General features: G+C 45.3%; 1 protein-coding gene across 1 annotated transcript in view; it reads right to left on the bottom strand.

Annotated features, from left to right (window-relative positions):
* Positions 1-1224: 1224 nt before the first annotated feature.
* Slc39a6 (solute carrier family 39 member 6) overlaps positions 1225-21976 on the bottom strand; it is a 22872-nt gene continuing 2120 nt past the window's right edge. The window contains exons 2-10 of the mRNA XM_021214810.2: positions 20890-21714; positions 19320-19503; positions 17667-17836; positions 15937-16152; positions 9610-9715; positions 6180-6557; positions 5001-5081; positions 3280-3470; positions 1225-2396 (exon numbers count right to left, since the gene is read on the bottom strand). Of these exons, the coding sequence (XP_021070469.1) occupies positions 2244-2396; positions 3280-3470; positions 5001-5081; positions 6180-6557; positions 9610-9715; positions 15937-16152; positions 17667-17836; positions 19320-19503; positions 20890-21705 (2295 nt within the window). The 5' untranslated portion in view covers positions 21706-21714 and the 3' untranslated portion in view covers positions 1225-2243. The remainder of the gene's footprint in view (positions 2397-3279; positions 3471-5000; positions 5082-6179; positions 6558-9609; positions 9716-15936; positions 16153-17666; positions 17837-19319; positions 19504-20889; positions 21715-21976) is intronic.

The raw sequence follows: 21976 nt of genomic DNA on the forward strand, positions 1-21976 counted from the left end.
CTACCTTCCCCAAGTTTGAGAAAGCTGGGGTCAAACTACGGATCACGTTTCTTTAAAGTGTCCTTTGAAATCAAGAATTCAGAAACTGAGTAAGGCTATACAATTAAGCAATATATAAGTGAACTGGCTGGTGTATTTTAATCTAGATTATTACATAAAAGAACAATATCTTTACTTTTCTGTTGTGATAAAATACCCTGAAAAAAAATCAACTTAATGGAGGAAGGATGGATTTTGGCTGAGTGCCAATAGGGATGGAGTCTATCATGGAGGCCTGGGGGGACATGCTAAGATGCAGGGAAGGTTTGGTGACAGAAACTGGAGGCTTGGTGTCACACTGTGTCAGTCACACTGCATCTGCACTCAGGAAGCAAGCAGAGAGCAAACCAGCAGAGAAACTCAAGGTTTACCTTGAGTTCCCACTTCCTTCACAACCATCGCAAAAGGCATTACCAGCCATGCAAACACATCACCATGCATCACCAGCCATGCAAATACATCACCATGCAAACATATCACCATGTACCACCAGCCATTCAAACAAACACATCACCATGCACCACCAGCCATTCAAACACATCACCATGTGTTCAAATATGAGTGTATAGGGGACATTTCCCATTCAAATCACAACTACTAGACATGTAATGTTTGGCATGTCTGTACACGTGTATGTAAGAATGCACACCCATGTGCATGTGGAGGCCTGTATTAGTCTCCTATGGACTTCTTTTGGCTAGGCTGGTGGCCAGCAATCCCCAGTAATCCTGCTGTGTCTGTCTGTCACTTGCACTGCTGGGGTTACACAAGAGTACACTACCATGCCTGCCTTTTTATATGAGTGCTGGGGCTGTGAACGCCTCCTAATGTGCTTACAGTTAGGGCTCCTACCCACAGCTCCATCTCTCCAGTCCTCACATATCTCAACTTTATAGAAATGAAGTTATCAGGGTGGGAGGAGGAGGTGGGGAGAAGTTTTGTATTGAGGCAGGGTCTCACTATATAGTTCAGGTTAGCCTTGTATTTATAGGGATCCACTTGCCTCTGCCTCTCCCAAGTGCTGAGATTAATGGCATGTTCCACTATGTTAGGCTAGAAGTTTTTAATGGGTCTAGTTTTCATCTTGCAAGATAAGTTCTGAAGACAGTGTAAACAGATTCAGCTCTCCTCAGCTGCATGCCTGACAGTGGCTAAGACTGTAAGAAGAAAGAGAACAAGGCCTGACACTGAGTTGACACTTTAATTTTTTAAGAAAGAAACATCCAGACAGTGCTACAGACAGCCCTAATGTATCTACAGTGTCATACATCAAAGGACAGTCGTTCACAATGACATTTTAAAGCACTGAGAGAGAGAGAGCTAAGTGCTTTCTGAATCCAAGAAGTCAAAATATCTTCAGAATAGGTCTTAATGTCCTCTCATGGGTCACAGTTTTAATACTTGTCACTTGGAAGCCTATACAACCAGAGTGTTCACATAACTTCAGGCGTAACTGACCACGGTGAAAGCCAAGTCCTCTGGTGACGCACACTAGCTACTCACTTGGCCCATCTCCACACACAGATTTCAACTCCTCGCTTCTCAGCCAAGTGACACACTGCTTGGACTTCTCTATCATACAAATGTACAACCAGATGAAGTGTACCCAAGTGTTCACTTGTTTCACAGGAACATTAACAATGTGACAGATGTCCACATCTGAACTAAACATGCCCCCTTTAAACACACCTAGAATTTCCCCTCTCAACATTACAAGCAATCTTGTGATTTTCAAAGCAATATACACCTCCTCAATCCTCCTGTTCTCCTTCCCTCCTACTTCCTGACTACACTCAGTGTCAACTGTCGGTGTCTCAGGCTTTGTGCCCACTCTTTCTCACCAAGAGCAGGGGCCAACTCCAGCAGGGACTAATGCTAAAGCTATGCAGAAGGGCATTAAAGACACTTTCTCTAAAATATACACAACACGGCATGCCAAAACATACAGTAAGCTGGGTAATATTGATGGATCACACATAGAATTTACATTTCCAAAACAGAATAACTTAAATATTAAAACGTACCTTTATGCTACCCAATGAAACTGACTTTATAAGCATAACAAATGGCAACATTTAACAGAAAAATTGCAAAACTCACTAGTTTTAAATGCTGTGTATCACAGCATGTGAACGTATTTCTACCATCTACTTGAACTACAAACAGCAGTACTTCTTTAAGCTGCTCTAAGGTTTAGAACCCAATTAGAAATTTATACGAAACACAATTTTATGCTCAAATATGGAAATGAGTAACATAATTCCAAAACCGAGAAGTATCCCAGCATTCTGCAGGAAGAAATATCCCCAACGGCTGCATCCGTGATCGCTGGCATCATTGTGCAACATCTCAGGCACCTGAAAGAGGCAGAAGCAACAGTTTAGCTTTCAGAGCAGAGAGACCGGAGAACCTGAAGGACAGTGTGGCTTGGGGCTGGGCAAAGTATTGGTCTTTGTCCTAGGACTGGACTGACTCTCCTCGTAGGGCACTGGGCATGCCTTAGCAGCTGACTAGGACAATGACGACTATGGTGCCAAGCATGTAAACATTCACCCACTGTACAGTGAAAGGTGATGCTGGTCTCCCTGCTTCAGGTACTGCAGGTACTACCTTCAGGCCTAAGGTTCACTTCTGATGCAGAGGCAGTTCTCACACCACACAGAATGCAAGTGTAGCAAGAAGACTGCTTTAGGAGTGCTAAGTGGATAAGGGAATTTTATTTTGTTAATAAGGGCCTTTTAAGAATGGCCTGCTGACAACACATGGCTGGGCTGGGCTTACTGGACACTCCAGGGCTTGATTCTACAAAGGGGGGAGTTTTCATGTGTTTCCTGGTAACTCTTGGGTAGGAGAAAGCTGTATAAACAGAAACCAACAAAAGACAGCGAGCTCAGAGGGCACCCACAGTCTTAACCACCATCCTTCTGGACCCACAATCCCATCCCACCACTGGAGTTAACACCATTTTTGCAATAATTTTTTTTTTTAAATGAAAAAAAAAAAAGATTACTTGTATTTATGTGTACGTGGTTTGTGCTTGTGCACTGCCTACAGAAGGGGTCAGATCCTGGTGATGGAGCTGCATGGGGCTGAGTCACAGGATGTGGGTGCTAGGAACCAAACCCTGGTCCTCTGTAAGAGGATGTGCTCTTAACTGCCAAACCTTTTCCCAGGCCCTGCAATGGCTTTTTACCACACATGTCTATTTAGTCAATGCCCTCTGACTTCTTGGAAACTTACCATGTCAACCAGGGCAACATACATGAACAAGCCGGCAGTGAGTGCAAATATCCACATAGAAACATTTTCTGCATAATGCCCGATGAATATCCCTGTTGCCATTCCAAGATAGGCCAACATGGCTGACAGGGCATTGTAGAGCACAGCCTGCTTGACAGTCATGCCAGCCTTCAGCAGAACAGCAAAGTCACCTTTAACAGGGACAAACAAACAGGAAAATGAGGGGCAAGTCACTGAATGTAATTTTAACACACATCTAAAAGATTTTTCAGATATAGAAAAAAAGTCTGATCTTTTTTCAGGGTAATAAAGAGAAAGAAACTATGCAGGGCTAGAGCAGCATTAGCAGGCTCCGTCAGTTTCACAGACTTGATAATTCCATGCAGCAGTGTCTGCAGGCTTCCTCGTGTCAGTGATGGTGAGTGAGGGCACACGCCCCTGCTGCACTCCTGCACTGTCTTTAAGGGTTGACACTGCAGCTGCAGGCAGGGCAGCAGTTCAGTTGTCCTAGCTACACGGTGAGCTTAAGGCTTGCCTGGGCTACATGAGCCCCAGTCTCAGAAACACTAAAACAGAAACAATAATAAATCACCTGGCGTTGGAGGGGGGTGGTGTGGACTTGCAGGAATGGTCAGCAACTGACAAAGCAACACCTACGAGCCACTGAGTCACGGAGATGGAAGTGTTACGAGCCTCATGGGGCAGGAAGGACTGAGAATGGACAACAAGGGAGGCACTCGGGGACTTACAGAGCATGTGCCAGGTAGATGGGAGGCCTTCTGAATGGTAGGACATGTGCCAAGAAACAAAAGTGAAACTGCCCAACATGTGCCCATGAGAAAAAACATGAACTGGGTTCCAAACGATGGAGGAAGGTTTCACATTGCAGTAAAATGAGAAGTGCCACCACCAACTCCTTTTGTTCAGCTCCAAGACTTCCTGCTGTCATTTTCCACTTTACCCTCCGAGGCAGTCCCTTCCTAAACCCTGAGCTAGCCTGGCAGTCAGTAAGCCCACTAACCCTCCTGTCTCCATCCTCCAAAGCACTGGGGTTCGGGAACACAGAGAGCTGGGATCTGAACTCAGGTCCTTGGGCTGGCACAGCAAATGCTCTTACCCACTGAGTGTTGGCCCACTCTTGTCTTTTAGGTGGTGTTGGAGCTAAATCTAGGTTGTCATGTAGTCTAGGCAAGTGCACTACCATGGAGCTACTACCACACAAACTAGAGTCTCCTCCCTAACTCCTGTGTGATTTAAGAAGTATTCCCTTGTATGCTGTAGTTCTGGTTTCTTTGGGTTTGGGAATTGGGAGTTGGGGACTGGGAAGCAGGGTCTCACTTAGCCCAGGCTGGCCTTGAGCTATGTGGATGAGGATGACTGTCAACTCCTGATCCTTCTGCATTACCACCCAAGTGGTGGGATGATGGTCATGCACGTGCACTTGTAGGACCCCAGCCACTCATGTCCCCAGTGTGCCAACACAGAAAGGAAGACTACACAAGGGAGGGACCCAGGTGGAGCTGGACCCACACAGGTATTATGCACTGGTAGGGTCAGAATTCTGGCTGGAAACAAATTTGTGTCCAGCGAGAAAGAAGGGCAGTTTGGTGAGCAGACGCTGGGAAGGCAGGCCTTGGCTATGAAGCAGCCTGCTAGAGTGTTCCTTAGCCACCAGTGACAGCAGCATGGTTCAGCAGAGGCTGCCCACATGCTTCTCTTACCTAGTTCATGCGGCAGTTCATGACAGAACACAGCGACAGAGGTGCTTAGCCCACTGGACAAACCCTCGGTGAAGGCAGCGCCTGTGGAGAGGAAGTCAGCAGGGGTGAGTCTGAGGCCCCAAAGCCTGTCAGTGCACAGAAGCGGCGGGAAAACAGGGACACTGAACTGTGCATAAACGCTCTCTTCCTAGCTCAGCCTCCACCTTCTTACTTAAAAAAAAAAAACAGGCTGGGCATGGTTGTACATTTAATTATAGTACCCGGGAAGAAGAGGCAGGGGGATCTTGAGTTCTGGGTCAGCCTGGTCTTCATAGGCACCTCCAAGTGTGCCAGAGCAACAGAGACTCTACCAAAGGATAAATCAATAAAAATTAAAAATTATTTTACTTGTGTGTGACCACGGCACTTGTGAGGTCAGAGGACGGCCTGTGGGACTGGCGCGCTCTTTTCCCCATGTGGATTTTAGGGACTGAACTCAAATGGGCTGGTTTGGTGGTGAGGGCTTTTACCCCCTGAGCTGTCCCACTGTCTGAGGAATCTGAGAGCCCATCTCACTGGGCCTAGATGCCCCTGGGCTGAAAGCCCTCCACAGTCGGAAGTACACAAGCCTTTCACTGGCCTCAAGGGAAGTCACAGTGCCATCAGACTTGTGGACACACACCCTTTTACCTCTCCACAAGGAGCTGTAGACAGAGCCCCTCCCATTCAAAAAGCTAAGTCTGCTGACCAATCATTTACCAGCTGTGCACGGGGCGGAACCACAGCACTGCCCCTCTGCCCTCCAGCAGGGAAAGTGCTTTCACATTAGGGGTCTGGAACCCAGGCACTCATGTATGCTAGGCAAGAACTACACTCATGTTTAAACCCCGAGCTCAAGAACTCCTGGATAAAGAACAACCTTTGTGTGCTTGATGCAAGGGCTCACACCCAGGGCTTACGGACACCATGTAAGTGCTCTACCACTGAGCTAGAGCTCCAGCCTAAAGTACAACTTAGGCAACAGATGGGGCACAGATCTGAGGCTGATCTGTAGCCCACATTTCCTAAGCACTTCATTGTTACAAAGCAGACAAAAAAAGTATTTTGATAATGTTGACACCTATTTTTTGTTAAATTTGAGAGAACATTTAACGTAACATTTCCAGGCTAACAGCAAGGGGCAGCTATGCGGCGGCATACCAATAGCAAGGCCATCACTGAAATTGTGCAGCCCGTCGCCCATGATCACCATCCAGGCCAATGTGGCAATGCCAGCGTCCTTCAGCTCCTCTCGAGAGTAGCGTTGGCTGTGGCTGTGGGGGTGGTGGTTCTGGTGGTGGTGGTGGTGTAGAATGTGATGGTAGTCGTGGTGGTGGTGGATGAGGTCATCGGACTGGCCCAGCGTATCGTGGAAGTGTGAATGGCATTTGTTCTTACAGCCCCTGGGCACATATTCATTGTAGACCTCTTGTGGGTGTGCGTGGGCTATCATGACCTCTTCCTCTTCCAACATCGTTGGCTGCTGGGAATCAAAGGGGGAGGGCTCTTGGGAGTCCGCTCGCAGATAGCTTTCAGGTCCTAGGGATAAATAGAGAGACCACGGAGACCAAATGAACATCTGTTGGTGTTCCTGAACACAGTTCAGATGGTCCCACTGCTGACCAATCATCTCAGGGCCCAGTAGCTCTCAGGCCTGCAGGATTGAGCAGCAGAGTACTGTCGACGAGGAATGGCAACAGGTTCTAGTGAATTGTTCCAATGTGAAATATATCATGTTTTAAGAATGGATTAAATGTAACTGTAGCACTGAGGGAGGATCGCATGAGCTCGGAGCTCCAAGACTAGTCCTGGCAACACAGTGACAGTGAGATCCTACCTTATAAGATCAAAGGGCTTATTTTTAAGTTTAATTTCTAATCACACGTATTTATTTGGTGTGCACAGGCACGTGAGTGGAGGTCAGAAGGCAGCTGCTTGGGGTTGTCTTCAGTGGAGCACCGACTGAACTCCGGTAACCAGGCTTGACACCCAGCACCCTTCTGCACTGATCCATCCGGCTCACCGGTCCTTTTTCTTCTTAGTCTCTCTCTTTTTTTTTTCCAGTTAGTTTATTAATGACTCTTAAAAAAAAGATTTATTCATTTATTTTACGTGCATTGTTGGTTAGTCTGCATGTTTGTCTGACGAGGGTGTCAGATCCCTTGGAACTGAAGTCACAGACAGTTGTGAGCTGCCATGTGGGTGCTGGGAATTGAACCCGGATCTTCTGGAAGAGCAGTCAGTGCTCTTTACTAAGCTCACTCTCCAGCCAATTAATGACTCATTTTTTTTAATTACAGTAAAAATTTCAGAATTATAATGCATATTGGTTTAAAAATCATTAGAATCTGACTGTTCTCAAAGTGGTAAAAAGTTAGTGGGGCTTTTGTTGTTTGTTTATTCACTTTCTCGGATGTTTCTGTCCAATCACACATCTCTAAAACTGTTGTGATCACTAGTAACAGTGGAAGTACAGGACTTTCACAAATTGGAACTGAAAAAACCAAGTTCTATCATAATTATCCACAGTCCGTTTGAAACTCAAGTCAATGTCATATACGCTATTCTCTGTTCTTACTTCTTGTCAGCCAGTCATACTTGTAATTGTCATAAAGTAAAAAGTGAGAGATGAGGAGATCTCATCTTGATAAATCCAAATTTGGCAGTAAGTACATGAAACACAGAATTCCATGTTCCAGAATTATCTGCAGTGCCTAAGTGACTTTCCTATGGGCTGTGACAGTGACTTCCACACAGTCCTTCTGGGTCACCAGAAAGGGATGTGTGTCCCCTTTGTTCCTGTATGATTTTAAAAGCTGGAATATTAACATTTTCAGTCTGGACAAAGCCACTCCTCTGAGCAGCATAGTCACGGGGTAGGCACAGCTCTTGGTGGAAGAGACACTTGGGAGGCAGAGGCAGGCGGATTTCTGAGTTTGAGGCTAGCCTGGTCTACAAAGTGAGTTCCAGGACAGCCAGAGCTACACAGAGAAACCCTGCCTCAAAAAACCAAAAAAGAAAAGAAAAGAAAAAAAAATGCAGGGGGACTTACCGACAAGGAGCAGGTTCTCCTTCTTAGGCAGTAGCTATCTGCTGCGCTCCTGTCCTGTGCTAAGTATTCTAGGTTGTTTGTTTGTTTTATAGTTTTGCTATGTAGCCCAGGCCTCACATTCCCAATCCTCCTGTCTGGAGATCCCAATGCTGGGATTATAGGCCTGTGACCCCAGGCCTGGCTGAAGCATCTGTTCTCACAGGCCCTGGGGGCATGGGGACCCCTTCAACAAGTTTAAGTTTAAGTTGACTCTAGCGACAGAGTATGAATTTGTGAAAATTTCTAAAACTATTCTTAAAACTTTGACCTTCAGTGAGTAGAAAGCAAAGGAACACAAGTCTCTTTCATCAGCTAAGAGGAAGTTTGCTTGTCTGTGTGGAACAAGGGTACTTCCTTCTTGAAGGCTCATTAAGGTTTCCCCAGAACTCAAGGTGATACAAAGCAGCACTCAGCTCACATGACCTCACTCAGAAGGAAGTGGGAGCAGCCTGTCCTTAGGTTCACGCCAAGTCCCTGGAGGCATAGCTCCAGGAATACACACTGTGGCTTTAAGCTAAGACCCTCAAGATTGAGCCCCCTGATAGCTGACAGTCCCTCACAGCAAGGGGCACTGGAGTGTGGTGACCTCTCACCTGATATGCCAGCCAGCCAGCGGTATGTTACTCTGCCCTAACTGCCTCTAGCCTTAAGATTTGTACCTGCTGGAGTAAGTGGAGGGCAGAAGGTGAACAGAAGGGAGACTACATCTATGCAGCTATGGGGGGGTTCATCGTCTATACTGGCTGAGACTTGTGGGTGGTATGGCTGCCTTAGGGCTGCACGTGCTACTATTAGAAGCTCATTGATTCTCCAAGTTGGCTCTGGTGAAATCAATACTTAGGTTTGTCACTGATGCCTCGTCCTGGGCAGGTGGGGAGAGCAAGCATCTGTTTCTATTTCCCCAGGGAAATAATTCATCACAGATAACCCCACAGGAACCCTCCAGCAGTGATTTCCTGTGGCAGTTCCTCATGACTCAGTGAGAGGTGTGGAGGAAGGCCTTAGACACACTGACCCATATTCTTTGGTCACAGCCAACACCTGCTCACACGAATTCAGCTCTGTATTTTGTAGAGAATAAACAGTCTCACATGCACTGAATGTCCTCAGGAGACTATCCTACATAGGGCCTTGTACAAAAATACACACACCATGAGTACCTGGGGTCCCTGCTACATGTGGCCTCCACCCCTCCTCCTTTCCAGAGTCTACAGCGTCTTCTAGAGAAGACTCCACGCTCCCTTCCTGGCACCAGCCACCCTGAGACCCCAAGCCCGCAGAGAACTGCCTTCTGGGGTAAGCCAGTCCTTAGACACTCGAGTCCTGCCTCTCAGGTGGCTCTGAGCACACGCTACAGATCCCCAGATGAGCATGCTAGAGGTCATTTTTAAAATGAGATACTTTAGGAAACAAACAAATGAAAGGTCATAGCCTCATCTCTCCCATGGTCCCTGGTGCCTGTACCCCAACGTCGTCCAGTCTGAGTCCTGAGAGACTTACGTTCCCCGGGATCCACCTTCTCTTCATTGGAGGAGAGCTGAGAGTCGTATTTGGACAGCTGCTTCTTGCTCTCCACATCCTCATCATTCTCAGGTTTCTTTTGGTTCTGAAACAGCCAGCAAAAACAGCTTTTGAAATAGTTGATTTGCTTCTGTGGAAGGCTTTCAATACAGCTGGGCCTGTGGTTCAGAGCTAGAGCACTTGCCTAACATAGGTAGGACCTTGGGTGCCAAGCCTGAGCACCACAACCAATCAAAAACCAGGTAAGCAAAAGACACAGCAAAGGCAACCTCTACTGACATAAAAGCCGCCCAGGGACAGTGCCTCTACTTCTTTGTTTAGCACAGTGTGGCCTTTCAGCCATAACAGCTGTCAAAAGGCAAAGGACCCCCAAGTCAGATTAACCCGTTACCTGCCCGTGTAGCCTCACTCTAGCTACTGGGGTATGGACTCATGTGGTCAGGGTTAGAAACACAGGAGTTCTGGCAATGCCACAGAATGTGGACTTTAATTAGATCCTGGGGTGACTCATCCATTCATTAAAACCCATAAAAACCTGTTACGCACTGAGGGCCAGTTACAGCCATCTCCTTCAGGCTTGCTTACTTACCTCTGGGCCACTTCTTGGACACTGAAACCCACATTTTTCATATATATTTGTTATGCAAGCTCAAGTACTTATCCTTAGTAAAACACCAATAACATTTAGAGAAAAGATTTAGTTTTTGTTTATGTGTCTGTATATATGTGTGCCCAGAGAGGCCAGGTAAGGGCACTGGAGCTGCCTGACACGGGTTCTGAAACTTAAACACCAGTCCTCTGTAAGAGCAACACAGGCTCTTCACCACTGGGTCATATCTCTACTCCTTGTGTTTCAATTTGAACTATTTATTATTTAGCCTTGAAATTACCAGTTTAAAAAAATCTGAATCTTTCTTAAAAACCATCTTCCTTTCTTGTACTTTTTTTTGTGTGGTGACAGGGATAGAACTCAGGTCTTCATGCATGTTAGGCAAGCAGTCTACCATGAGCATTCCATCAGAATTTCCCCTCCCTCCCTCCCTCCCTTTTTCCCCCACCTCCCCACCCCACCCCGGCTTTGAGACGGAGTTTCCATCAGTAGCCAAGGCTGCATGGCACTCTGTCTATCTCACCCTGTCTGTGTCCTGGCACTGGGTGTGGGCCTCAGGAACTGACTACTACTGAGCTCTGTGACCCCTCCAAGGGCTCCCTGTGTGAGTCTGAGCAACACTTATGTTGCAGAGGTCCCACAGAACAAACAAGCCTGAGCATATCTACTTATGTGGAAGATAATATTCTAATTATAGAAATGATCACAAACTGTATTATTTGCATTACATTTATTACATGAGCAAGACACACCTAGTCACTACTGCCGCTACCATGCAGCTGTTATCCAGAGGGCTGGAGCCTCACTAAGGATGAGGGTTACACAACTCTGTGCTTGTAATCATTGATACATTATATGAAAGAAAACCACAGGGTGCTATTAGAGTATAAAACATAGGACCTGGAGGACTTTCAGGATGGGCTCTTTAAAAATGCAGTAGTAAAACCAAAATGTAAGGGTGAGCCAGACTCTGGAGTGAAGGACAGAGAGGCAGGATCTAGGCAGTTTTTTAAGTGTGAGGGAGGGCCCTAAACAGCAAAGCTCCAGCTCTCTTCTGGAGCTAAAAGGAACTCCTGATAGCCTGAGAGGCTTCTCTCCACAGTGGTGGGGTAGAAAAGTGGATGCTGCAGCTGAAGGAAGCCAGGTAACACAGAGCATGCTGGGAGTGGGCTCTGACTAGAAAGCAATGGGAAATCACTGGAGGCCTCTGAGCCGAGCTGTAGAGTGCTGCCTGCTGTAAACAGAGCAGAGGGAAGAATGGAAATGATGTGAACAGGCTGGTTAGGAGGTTTCTACTCAGAGAGGGAGATAACTGGGCCTGGGCTACAACAGCATCAAAAATGGTCGTGTGGAGGGGGCGGGGACAGAAAGACTGTGGACATATTTAATATGTCCTGGCTGGATCTAGAGCAGGATGATGGGTGTCACAATGATCTTCTGGTTCCCAGTGAGAGCTGCAGCTTTCACTGGTTGGAAGGATAAATGACGTCCAACTGCTGTAAAGGTCTAAATACATAGACTGAGCATGAGCAACTACCCAAACTGGAATGCAGACTCCACACTACCGTTACACCTGCTTAAGGAAAAGTCCCTCCTATGATAAGGGCTAACGAGCTTCTGGCAGCCACGCTATATACTGAACTTTTTTTTTTTTTTTAACTTTATTTATCTTTGTGAGGGAGAAAGGAAATTGAGATGTAACATGAAGACCTGAATGCTCTTAAAAAAATAAACCCAACATTGAAACCTAACCCGGGAAGAGAATAGCTAATGACTCCAAAGCTTGGGCGAAGGCTATCTGCAGCAGTTTCTGCTGTCCCATGTGTTTCACGTTTCCTCTGTTCCATAAGCATTTATCATCATCTGCTATGTGCCGGACACAATGTGGACAGAGGGGACTGCACAGGACACAAACACAGCCCTGGATCTTCAATGCTTATATTACATTCTACTGGATGTCTTAAAATAGAGATACTCAGCTTCCCTGTGGCCATCACAGCAGTATGAAGACCACATGACTGCTGCACTTAAAGATACTGTCACAACACACGGTTCATAGTTCACTGGAGAACTATAGTTGGAAAATAAACTGCTATATTTTACATAACAGCCTGCCTTTTAGAATCTCAAGGTATAGAGTACCAGGTTAAAGGACAGTTAGGTAAGATTTAGGTAAAAATTAAAAACTAGAGCTGTTAAGAAAGCACAGTGGGAAAGACACTTTCTGCCAAGCCTGGGGACCTGAGTTCTTTCCCTGGGACCCATGTGGTGTATGGCTACAACAAGCTGTTCTCTTTCCTCTGTGTGTGTCCTGGCATTCACGTGACTCCTCCACATAAACATAATTACAATACTGAAACTAACTGAAATAAAGATATTAACAAACTACAGTTTTGGACATTTGGGGAAGAAAAACCAACCCCAGTCAGGCAGTGGTAGCACATACCTTTATTCTTAGCACTCAAGAAGGCAGAAGCAGGCAAATCTCTTGAGTTCAAGGACAGCCTGTTCTACAGAGAGAGTAGAAAGCTAGGGGCTACACAAAGAAGTTCTGTCTCAAAAAAAATGTAAATAAACAAATAAATAAGCACAGTAAAAATTAACCAAAACCTCACAAACCAAATTCTAAGTGTTCCCTAAGTAAAAAATGTACAAATTTTAAAATATTCTTATTTTTACTTTTTCTAGTTATGTGTATGTGTGTAGGTACGCATACACGAGTGCAGGTGCCTGCACACACCAGGAGAGGGTGTAAGATTCCCTGGAGCTGTAGTTACAGGGGGCTGGAAGCTGCCCCACAGGGATGCTGGAAAACAAACCTGAGTCTTCTCTCAGACAGCATATACTCATTATGTGTTCTCTAGCCCCATGAGCTTATTTTTAAAGCTAAGAATAATTCCAAAGGATATATATGTATAAAAAAGATGTCTTCAAACCAGTCTTAGTATAGCAATGGAAACAGCCACATGGAACCTGGTTTTGGATACTAAAATGAAATGGCTGAGCAGGAGAGCTGGCTTGGTGGTTAAAAGCATTTTACCCTTGCAGAGAACCTGGGTCCCACTCCCAGCATCTATATGGTAGCTCACAGCCACCTGTGACTCTAGACCTGGGGAATCTGATGCCTTCTTCTGATTTCCACTGGCACCAAGCACACACACGGTATATACACATACATGCAGGCAAAGCATTCGTACACATAATAGAATAAACTAAATATTTTAAAAATTAAAAGGAAAAGCAAGAAGAAGCTATTCTTTGTGTTGCCCCTTGAGACCCACAGAGCCCAGGCTGGCTTCAAACTTGCTCTACAGATGAGGGCCCTAAGATCTTAATCTTTCTGCCTGCATCTTCCAGGCACTAAGAGCACAGGCATGTGACATCATGCCCAGCTCAGGAGCAAGTTATGCTTACTTATTTTCCTCTCATCACAGGGCCGTTAAACAGAGGGTTCACATTTATAGTGGGTAAATTTTTTAATCTGTTTTTTTTTTTTCCCTGAAACAAGAGTCTCTCTATATTGTCCAGACCTCCATGGGATTCATTATGTAGTTCAAGCTGGCCTTAAACTCACGCCACTCCTTCCTCCAAGTCTTAAGCATGGGGTTTACAGGTGTGTGTCACCCTGCCCAGTTTAGTACAAGACATTTTTCTGAGTGCAAGATCCCTAAGGGTAAACATTCACAGGATCGAGGTGGCACTTGTGTTCATATATGTGCCTGTTCCCACTGTGAGCCTGATGCTCAGGCACTTGTGTTCACACATGTGCCTGTTCCCACTGTGAGCCTGATGCTCAGGCACTTGTGTTCACACACGTGCCTATTCCCACTGTGAGCCTGATGCTCAGGCCCAGCCAGCTATGCTTCATTTTCAGACTTTCTGTGCCAGCGATGCCCGTTGTATAATTGCCCAACTTAATTACAGGTTGCTCAAACTCGAAATGACGGTGAGAATAGTTACTTCTGTGAGCAAGAAGCTGGATGCCTTTAAAAATGCACAGGCAAGTTCTGACAAAAAAAAAAAAAAAAAAAAAAAAAAAAGCTAATCTATGTAAGCTGTCCATGCAGTATTTTCAAAAGCTAGCAGCCATGTTCAGAATAGCAGAATAGCTCTGTAAGTATGTAACCTCTTGTTCAATTTTAGAGAAACCAAAAGAATCCGAAATTGGAAATGTAGATGAGCTACAGCATAGGCATAAATAAAATAGATATTGAAGTCATTACCCTACAGCATCCCACCCACCAAGATTCTGAATCAGGTGATGAGCATTTAACTGTTTTTTTTTTTTTTTTTTCAAAGATTTATTTATTTATTACAGTACACTGTAGCTGTCTTCAGACACTCCAGAAGAGGGCGTCAGATCTTGTTAGGGATGGTTTTGAGCCACCATGTGGTTGCTGGGATTTGAACTCTGGACCTTCGGGAGAGCAGTCGGGTGCTCTTGCTCACTGAGCCATCTCACCAGCCCCATTTAACTGGTTTTAATCTACATTTTTCTGAGACAGGTCCCACATAGCCCATCCGGTCTCCAGCTGACTATGGCAGCTGACTACCCTTGCAGTGCTGGGATTACAGTCAGGCGCCCCATGCTGCTTGCACTCCTCATTTTCGAGAGCTCTTCTGTCTGTCTTCTGACTGAGCTGCCCGCTTACATCAGTTACAGGGACACTATCTCATGCCTGGAAGGTAGTATTTGTAATTTGCAAAGGATAAGCTTGTAAGTCATGTATCCTTCGAAACACAACAGAACCACAGCTATAGAGCAATTAATTTAAAACCAATGACATTTCTTAATCACAGCACAAATACATACTGATGATCTATCCATAGCATTTGTGCTAACTCGAGGCTTTTGCTTTGGGGGTGTGTGCGTGTATACACAAGAGCTACAAGGAATAAAGCAGACTGGACATTCATGGTTGAGGTTTGGGTGATGGCTGAGTTGACAAAGTAAATGCTGTGCAACTCTGAGGACCCCCAAAACTGAGGGTGGCAATGTGTGCCTGTGATCCTAGCGCTAGGGAGATGGGAAAGGGAGGTTCTCCAGGGTTTCCTAGCCAAGGCGGCAAGCTCCAGGTTCAGCATACACTTGTTTCAAATAATAAGTGGAGTGTGACTGAGGAAGACTGATGTTAACCTCTGGTCTCTATTCAGATGCATGTGCACAAAAGTCAGGCAGGCAGAGAGGCAGGGAGGGAGGCGGGGAGGGAGGGAAGGAAGGAAGGAGGGAGGCAGGGAGGAAAGGAGGGAGGGAGGGAAGCAGGGAGGCAGGGAGGGAAGACAGCAGGGAGGGAGGCAGGCTTCTTCTTCAGGGTCACCATGATGCAGAAGTTCTACATGAATACCTCTGGGGTCCAAAGCACCTTAAAAGTACTAAATGCCGGGCTGGTGAGATGGCTCAGTGGGTAAGAGCACCCGAATGCTCTTCTGAAGGTCTGGAGTTCAAATCCCAGCAACCACATGGTGGCTCACAACCATCCATAACAAGATCTGACACCCTCTTTTGGAGTGTCTGAAGATAGCTACAGTGTACTTACATATAATAAATAAATAAAATCAAAAAAAAAAAAAAAGTACTAAATGCCCCCCACCAAGATTACACATTTTGGGCGGGCTATCCTAATGGCAGCCAGAGTGCCACTCTAAGTAAGTGCCTGATGCATATAAGAGCAGGTCCTTGGTAACTGTAGCCTTACCTTCTTTTTCTTATCTTTAAATTGCTTGATCAGCGTGAGTACATGTTCCACAAGAAACATGAAATATAAGCCCCCTAGAGCCGTCAGACCTTTCCACGTGGAATCAAAATAGCTTTCTTCTATATTCTGAGCCGACAGGTGGCTGAACAGGGGGCCTCTTTTCATTTCCATTGCTGGCTCTTCATGGCTATGACTGTGGTGATGACTTGCATGGGACTGAAAGGGAAATGATACGCACTTTTAATTCACTGGTTTCTTACATCAGCATATGACATAATTCAGAATTAAGCTATTAGTTGAAGACTTTAGAATTAAGGAGGCATTGAAAAAATAGAGGACAATGGGCAGATGGCTACCCAGAGCTCAGTGAACGCTATCTGCTATGCACTTAACAGGGTGGGTCTATTTGGTGTGAGGGCGATACTCTCCAAAATGAACACCATAATCAGAAATAGAATATTCTCAATGTCTGCCAAGTTACCATGGCCACGATGAACAGAGGCTTAACATGCACAGTATCTATGACTTACAGGGCCCACTTGATAGGCTCCTATCAGGTTCATCAGATCAGCCTTGTGGAAGCCCAGACAGTGCACAGGGATGGGCCCTGCAGCTATCTGAGAAGTTGTGCGCTGCATCTGCAGCCTGCAGCAAAGTGTAGCAGTAACTAGCCAATGCTACTTGCCAGGAAACTAGTCAGGCGTGCAGCATCCTCACGAAGGCACGGGGTACCCACTGCACACAGGCCACTTCCTGTAGATGGTATGCCTAAACACCTGTCATTTGGTAGTCAGGGAGACTGCCACTCAGAATAGTTTTCATTTTGAATCCAGCATGAGATTGCCAGTGTTCTAGAAAGGAATAACTTCCCCGTTCTACCAAACCGATAAACCTCTGACCTAATTTTCCTTTTCCACTATTGTGTATTGAAGCCAGGGCTTCATTCATTTCCAGCAAGTGCTCTACCAGTAAGCCACATCCTCAGCCCTGAGAGAAATTAAAAAGGGCACCCCCAAACACTTCCTTTCTGGGACTTATCAAGCCTGGTTATTGAAATGGTTATCCAGGTCATGAAGAATGAATCTCTAAACATACAGATTCAACTTTGAAGAAAACCACTAAGGATACATGAAGAGGCGTACACATCTTCAGTCTGTGACAACAACAGGTAAGCAGGCAGTTCCCACTGTGGCAGCTGTCACAGTGCTTCAGCTTCAAGCAGGGTTTTTCTCTTTCAGTGAGTTTAAAAAGAAGCTTAGTCCAACTTGGTAGAGTCAGTAACAGACACAAATAAAACAACAAAGTCCCCACAACATGTACTACAATTCTGCATGTTATCAAATATACTCTACAGTCAACTTTTCAGAATTTCTTTTCTTTTTTCTTTTTTTAAAGTTTGGGATTAATGTTATCCCTTTTTTTTTTTTTTTTTTAGCTTTATTTATTTATTATATGTAATTACACTGTAGCTGTCTTCAGACATTCCAGAAGAGGGCGTCAGATCTTGTTACAGATGGTTATGAGCCATCATGTGGTTGCTGGGATTTGAACTCAGGACTTCGGAAGAGCAGTCGGGTGCTCTTACCCACTGAGCCATCTCACCAGCCCCTTTTCAGAATTTCTAACCTCTGATAAATACCAACAGCAGGAGTCTGAGCGCAATGTCAATGCTCATATTTTCAATGTGTAAAGATAAATCACAGCAGGGATGGACCAGCCACGGAACTTACATGTGGGAGAAGATGTAACAGAGCATCGCCACTCAGAGTTCCAACGGCCAGTGCCACGAAGAAGCTCAGCAGGAACTTGAAAAATACCCGGTTCATGAGTGGCACCAAGATGACTCCCAGCAGAGACAGGAAACTGATGATGGAAATGGCTATGAAGCCACCAAGCCAGGCTACAAACCAATCAGAACAGAGGAAAGTCATGTAACTTATAACCCGAGAGGCTTCCCACGAGGGCATTAAACATCATGGAAACAGAGCAGATGAATTTGGGGTGGTTAGGACCATGGCACCCTCATGTAATCCTGTTGCAGGTCCAGATGGAGAACCTCACACACAAATACAGAGACTTCAAGATCAGGGGTAAATCTAGTCTACATAGGGTCTCACTGTGTAGACCAGGCTGGCCTGGAACTCACAGATCCACTGTCTCTGCTTCCAGAGTGCTGGAATTAAAGGTGTGTGTTTCTATGCCTAGCTACAGCAGGAAAATCTTCAAATGGGGATTAACAGAAGAGAAAAACTTAAAAGGATGAACTATGTCTTACTTGGGCCCAATGAATGCTTTCATTCTTAGAATAGCTAAGCTATGAAACAGGAGAGGGAAGAAAACTAGGAATTCACTAATTTCCTTGTAAACAATTTTTTTTAAAAAAGATTTATTTATTTATTATATGTAAGTACACTGTAGCTGACTTCAGGCACTCCAGAAGAGGGCATCAGATCTTGTTACGGATGGTTGTGAGCCACCATATGGTTGCTGGGATTTGAACTCAGGACCTTTGGAAGAGCAATCAGTGCTCTTACCCGCTGAGCCATCTCACTAGCCCCTATTTTTTGGTTTTTCAAGACAGGGTTTCTCTGTGTAGCCCTGGCTGTCCTGGAACTCACTCTGTAGACCAGGCTGGCCTCAAACTCAGAAATCCACCTGTCTCTGCCTCCCAAGTACTGAGATTAAAGGCGTGCGCCACCACCGCCCAGCCCTTGTAAACAATTTTTAAAAGTATTTCTTCCTCATTATAGTGTTCTTCCTCCCCACTCCATTTCCCTTCTTTACTTTGAGACAGTCTCTCTCTCAGTACATTAAAGGTACTGAATGCATCCCACAAAGATTACACATTCTAGGCAGGCTATCCTAATGACAGCCAGAGTGCATACATACACAGACTAAGCTAGTTTTGAACTCACAATCTACCTTCCTTGGCTTCCCCAAGGCTGGGATTACAGCTGTTAACATACAAGGCTTCATTTACTTAAAAATGTATTTATTTTATCTTATGCATAGTGTGTATGCTTGAGTGTATGTCTGTGCACCACATGCATGCAGAAGCCCTCAGAGGTCACAAGAGAGCACTGGATTCCCAGGAACTGGAGTTACAGATGGTTGAGAGGCACCCATGGGTGCTAGGAACTGAACCAGGTACTTTGCAAGAGCAGTCAGTGCTCTTGACCCGAGACACCTCTCCAGTGCCAACACCCTCCCCTTTTAAAGAGGAGGCAAATAACTTTTCACATGTATATTCAGAACATTCAGGTCACAGAACAACTAAGACATTGCATCTAGAGCTACAATGAAAAATAGTCTCAAATATAAAGAGAAGTACAAGCTAAGTGCATCTACTAGAAACTGTTCTTATGGAATAGAGGCATCTGTACCTATTTGTAAAGAATAGGTCTTTGGAGGGATTTCTGCCTTCTTCTCACTTGCCGTATGAATCAGACAAGACCGAGCATCAATTTGATTGATGATGGCTGGGCAGAGATAGTTAAACTCCGTTGCATTCAACAGAGCTTGGATGCTCATGCCATGGGATGTCAGCAGCTTTGTTGCATTGAAACACTGAAGGAAATGAGGAAAAAAAAAATCACAGACAGAAATTCCCACTGAAGACTCTAAAATGCAGTCTGACTCACCACCTTTACTCACTAAAGCTACTTTGTTGATAAAATTAATGCCAGTTAAAATCAGCTCTGCTTTCAGCACTTTGGAATTTGCTTCAAGTAGCCCGAAGAAGATGATAATGTCACAATGATGGTATGTCATTCTCCAAGGGAGAAAAACCTCCCGTGGAACAAGCTTGGGGATAAGTGGAGATTCACAAGCCTGTTAACTCATTGTATAAAGTTATTAGGGAAATGAGCTTTAATTTCAAAATGGGGTTCATTAGAGATTGAGAAATAGGTTTTGGGACTAACACTCTCCAAGTTGGCCTCAACAAGCCCAAGACACGTTGCTCCTCCTGCTGTGACACTGCTTGCAAAAACTCAGCTCCGTTCTGTCTACGTGCCTGGCAGAGTGACTCTCTGCAAAGAGAGATTATTAAATGATACAGATGACTCTTACAGAGGGCAATGCTGGTTAATGAAACAAACCTGCCCCAGCAGGCAGATGCGGTCAACAGCTTAATTGGATGGCAGGCTTAGTTTGAAGAGAAACTCCTCTATGCGATTTAGCACCCGTCCAAAAACAAAAGCTCACCTGCTTAAAGTATCTATTTCTCATCTACAAACACATTTCAAACTCTCACAATTGTTCCCCAACACTACTCGCAATGTCATCAGCCAGTGTTGCCAGGGCTGGGACCACTCCTACAATGACTCCAAACTTCTGATCATTAAAGACTAGCAACTACTACTTTCGCTGTTGTTGTTGCTGGATATTGACCAGCTGAAGTGATTTACTTAGCGCTGGAAAGTCTAGTCTAGAAAAGTCACATGATCTGAGACTCTCACTACCTGACATTCTTGGTCCAATTTCTCTCCAAGTTCAATCACTTCACAAGTCACTGTCGGCTGTTTCTGCCAAGGAGAGACACAGAGCTGCTCCTGTGGATTTCAGCACTTAACTGTGCTTGTGCCTAAAACGTCTTCAGATTCTCCCACTGTCTATTTATTAATATTATTCATCCCTAAACATTTTCTCCACAATTAACCTTGGCATCTTTCTATGGCTGTAATAAACCCTGTATGAGGAATACTCAGCAGGCAGCACCGTGCTCCTGCAGAGTTAGTTCTCAAGGATGTTTACAACCCAGCACAGCCCAGTACCATTCTTCTGAGCTAGTCTCCAAGGATGTTTACAACACAGTCTGCACACTGAGCCAACGCCTTGCTGAGAAGGAAGAAAAGCTCCCTCTTTTTATAACAACTGTTTTATTTTTATTTCGCACTCACCCCTGGGAGGGGACAAAGAGGCGCATTAAATACTGCACAGCATTTATCTTACCTCCTGAATATTGTCATTTGTGTTTCTGGAATACATAAAGCTCTTTCTGGGCTCACTCACAGACTCGTTGCTTTTCCTCCTAGCTAGCCGGCTCAGCCGGCCCACTTGGCTCTTCTCCGTGATGCTGGGTGGGGTAGAAGGGTTTACGTCTTTGGTGCGTCTCCCAGGTTTTGGAGTCTCTATTGTCTCTACAAAGTGAGTTCCTTCAGAGACAGCGTTGTACACCGCCGAGGTCACTTCACTAGAGCTTGCACTCTCCTTGACATTCTTCCTACCATTCATGTGCTCTGCTGGGCGAGATCCTTTCCCTAGGTTAGTTCTAGGATTTTTACCTGAATTATCAGAGTCAAGGTCTGGGCAAAAGGCTTTCCGATTGTTTTTACCAGCAGCTGTGTGACTGCGGTGGGAACGGTGCTCGTGGTCAGTGTGATGTTCGTGGTCTGCATGATGTTCATGGTCTGAGTGATGCTCGTGGTCCGCGTGATGCTCATGGTCCGCGTGATGCTCATGGTCCGTGTGATGCTCATGGTCATGATGTATATGGACTCTTTTGATCTTATCTATGCCTATGTTCTGAAGCAATTTTCTGAAGCCTTCAACTGACAAGGAATCATTCTCTCCGTAGCGGTAGAATAGCTGCTGCAGATGGTGTCGCTGCATGGTAACTGCCAAGTCAACATTAACGCCGGATTCCCAATTTGAATTAATTTTCTCAGTGGTCTGAGAGAAAGCAGCTGTTGATTGTAGCTCATGAAGGGGGTTTGTAACCCAAAGGGCAAAGGTCAAGATCATGATTACAGATAAATCTGCGGCCATTGCACCTTCCTAGAAAAGATAGGGGCAGGGGGAAATGCTTTACCATACTTCTAGAACAATTGAAGAAACTTCATGCTGAAAACTGATGCCTAATTACACCACACAGCACTGCTAGTTCTGGCTAGGGTAGCATGAGGTACTGTGGAGACATGGGAGACTGACTACAGGCTTGTGGTCTCCTGAAGCAGATATAGGACAGTCATATGCAAAGATACAATTAATTAACCCTGCAAATGCTCTAGGAGGAGGGGGAGGGGGAGGAGGAGGAGGA

The sequence above is a fragment of the Mus pahari genome, chromosome 15 (assembly GCF_900095145.1).
Source record: "Mus pahari chromosome 15, PAHARI_EIJ_v1.1, whole genome shotgun sequence".
Lineage (NCBI taxonomy): Eukaryota > Metazoa > Chordata > Mammalia > Rodentia > Muridae > Mus > Mus pahari.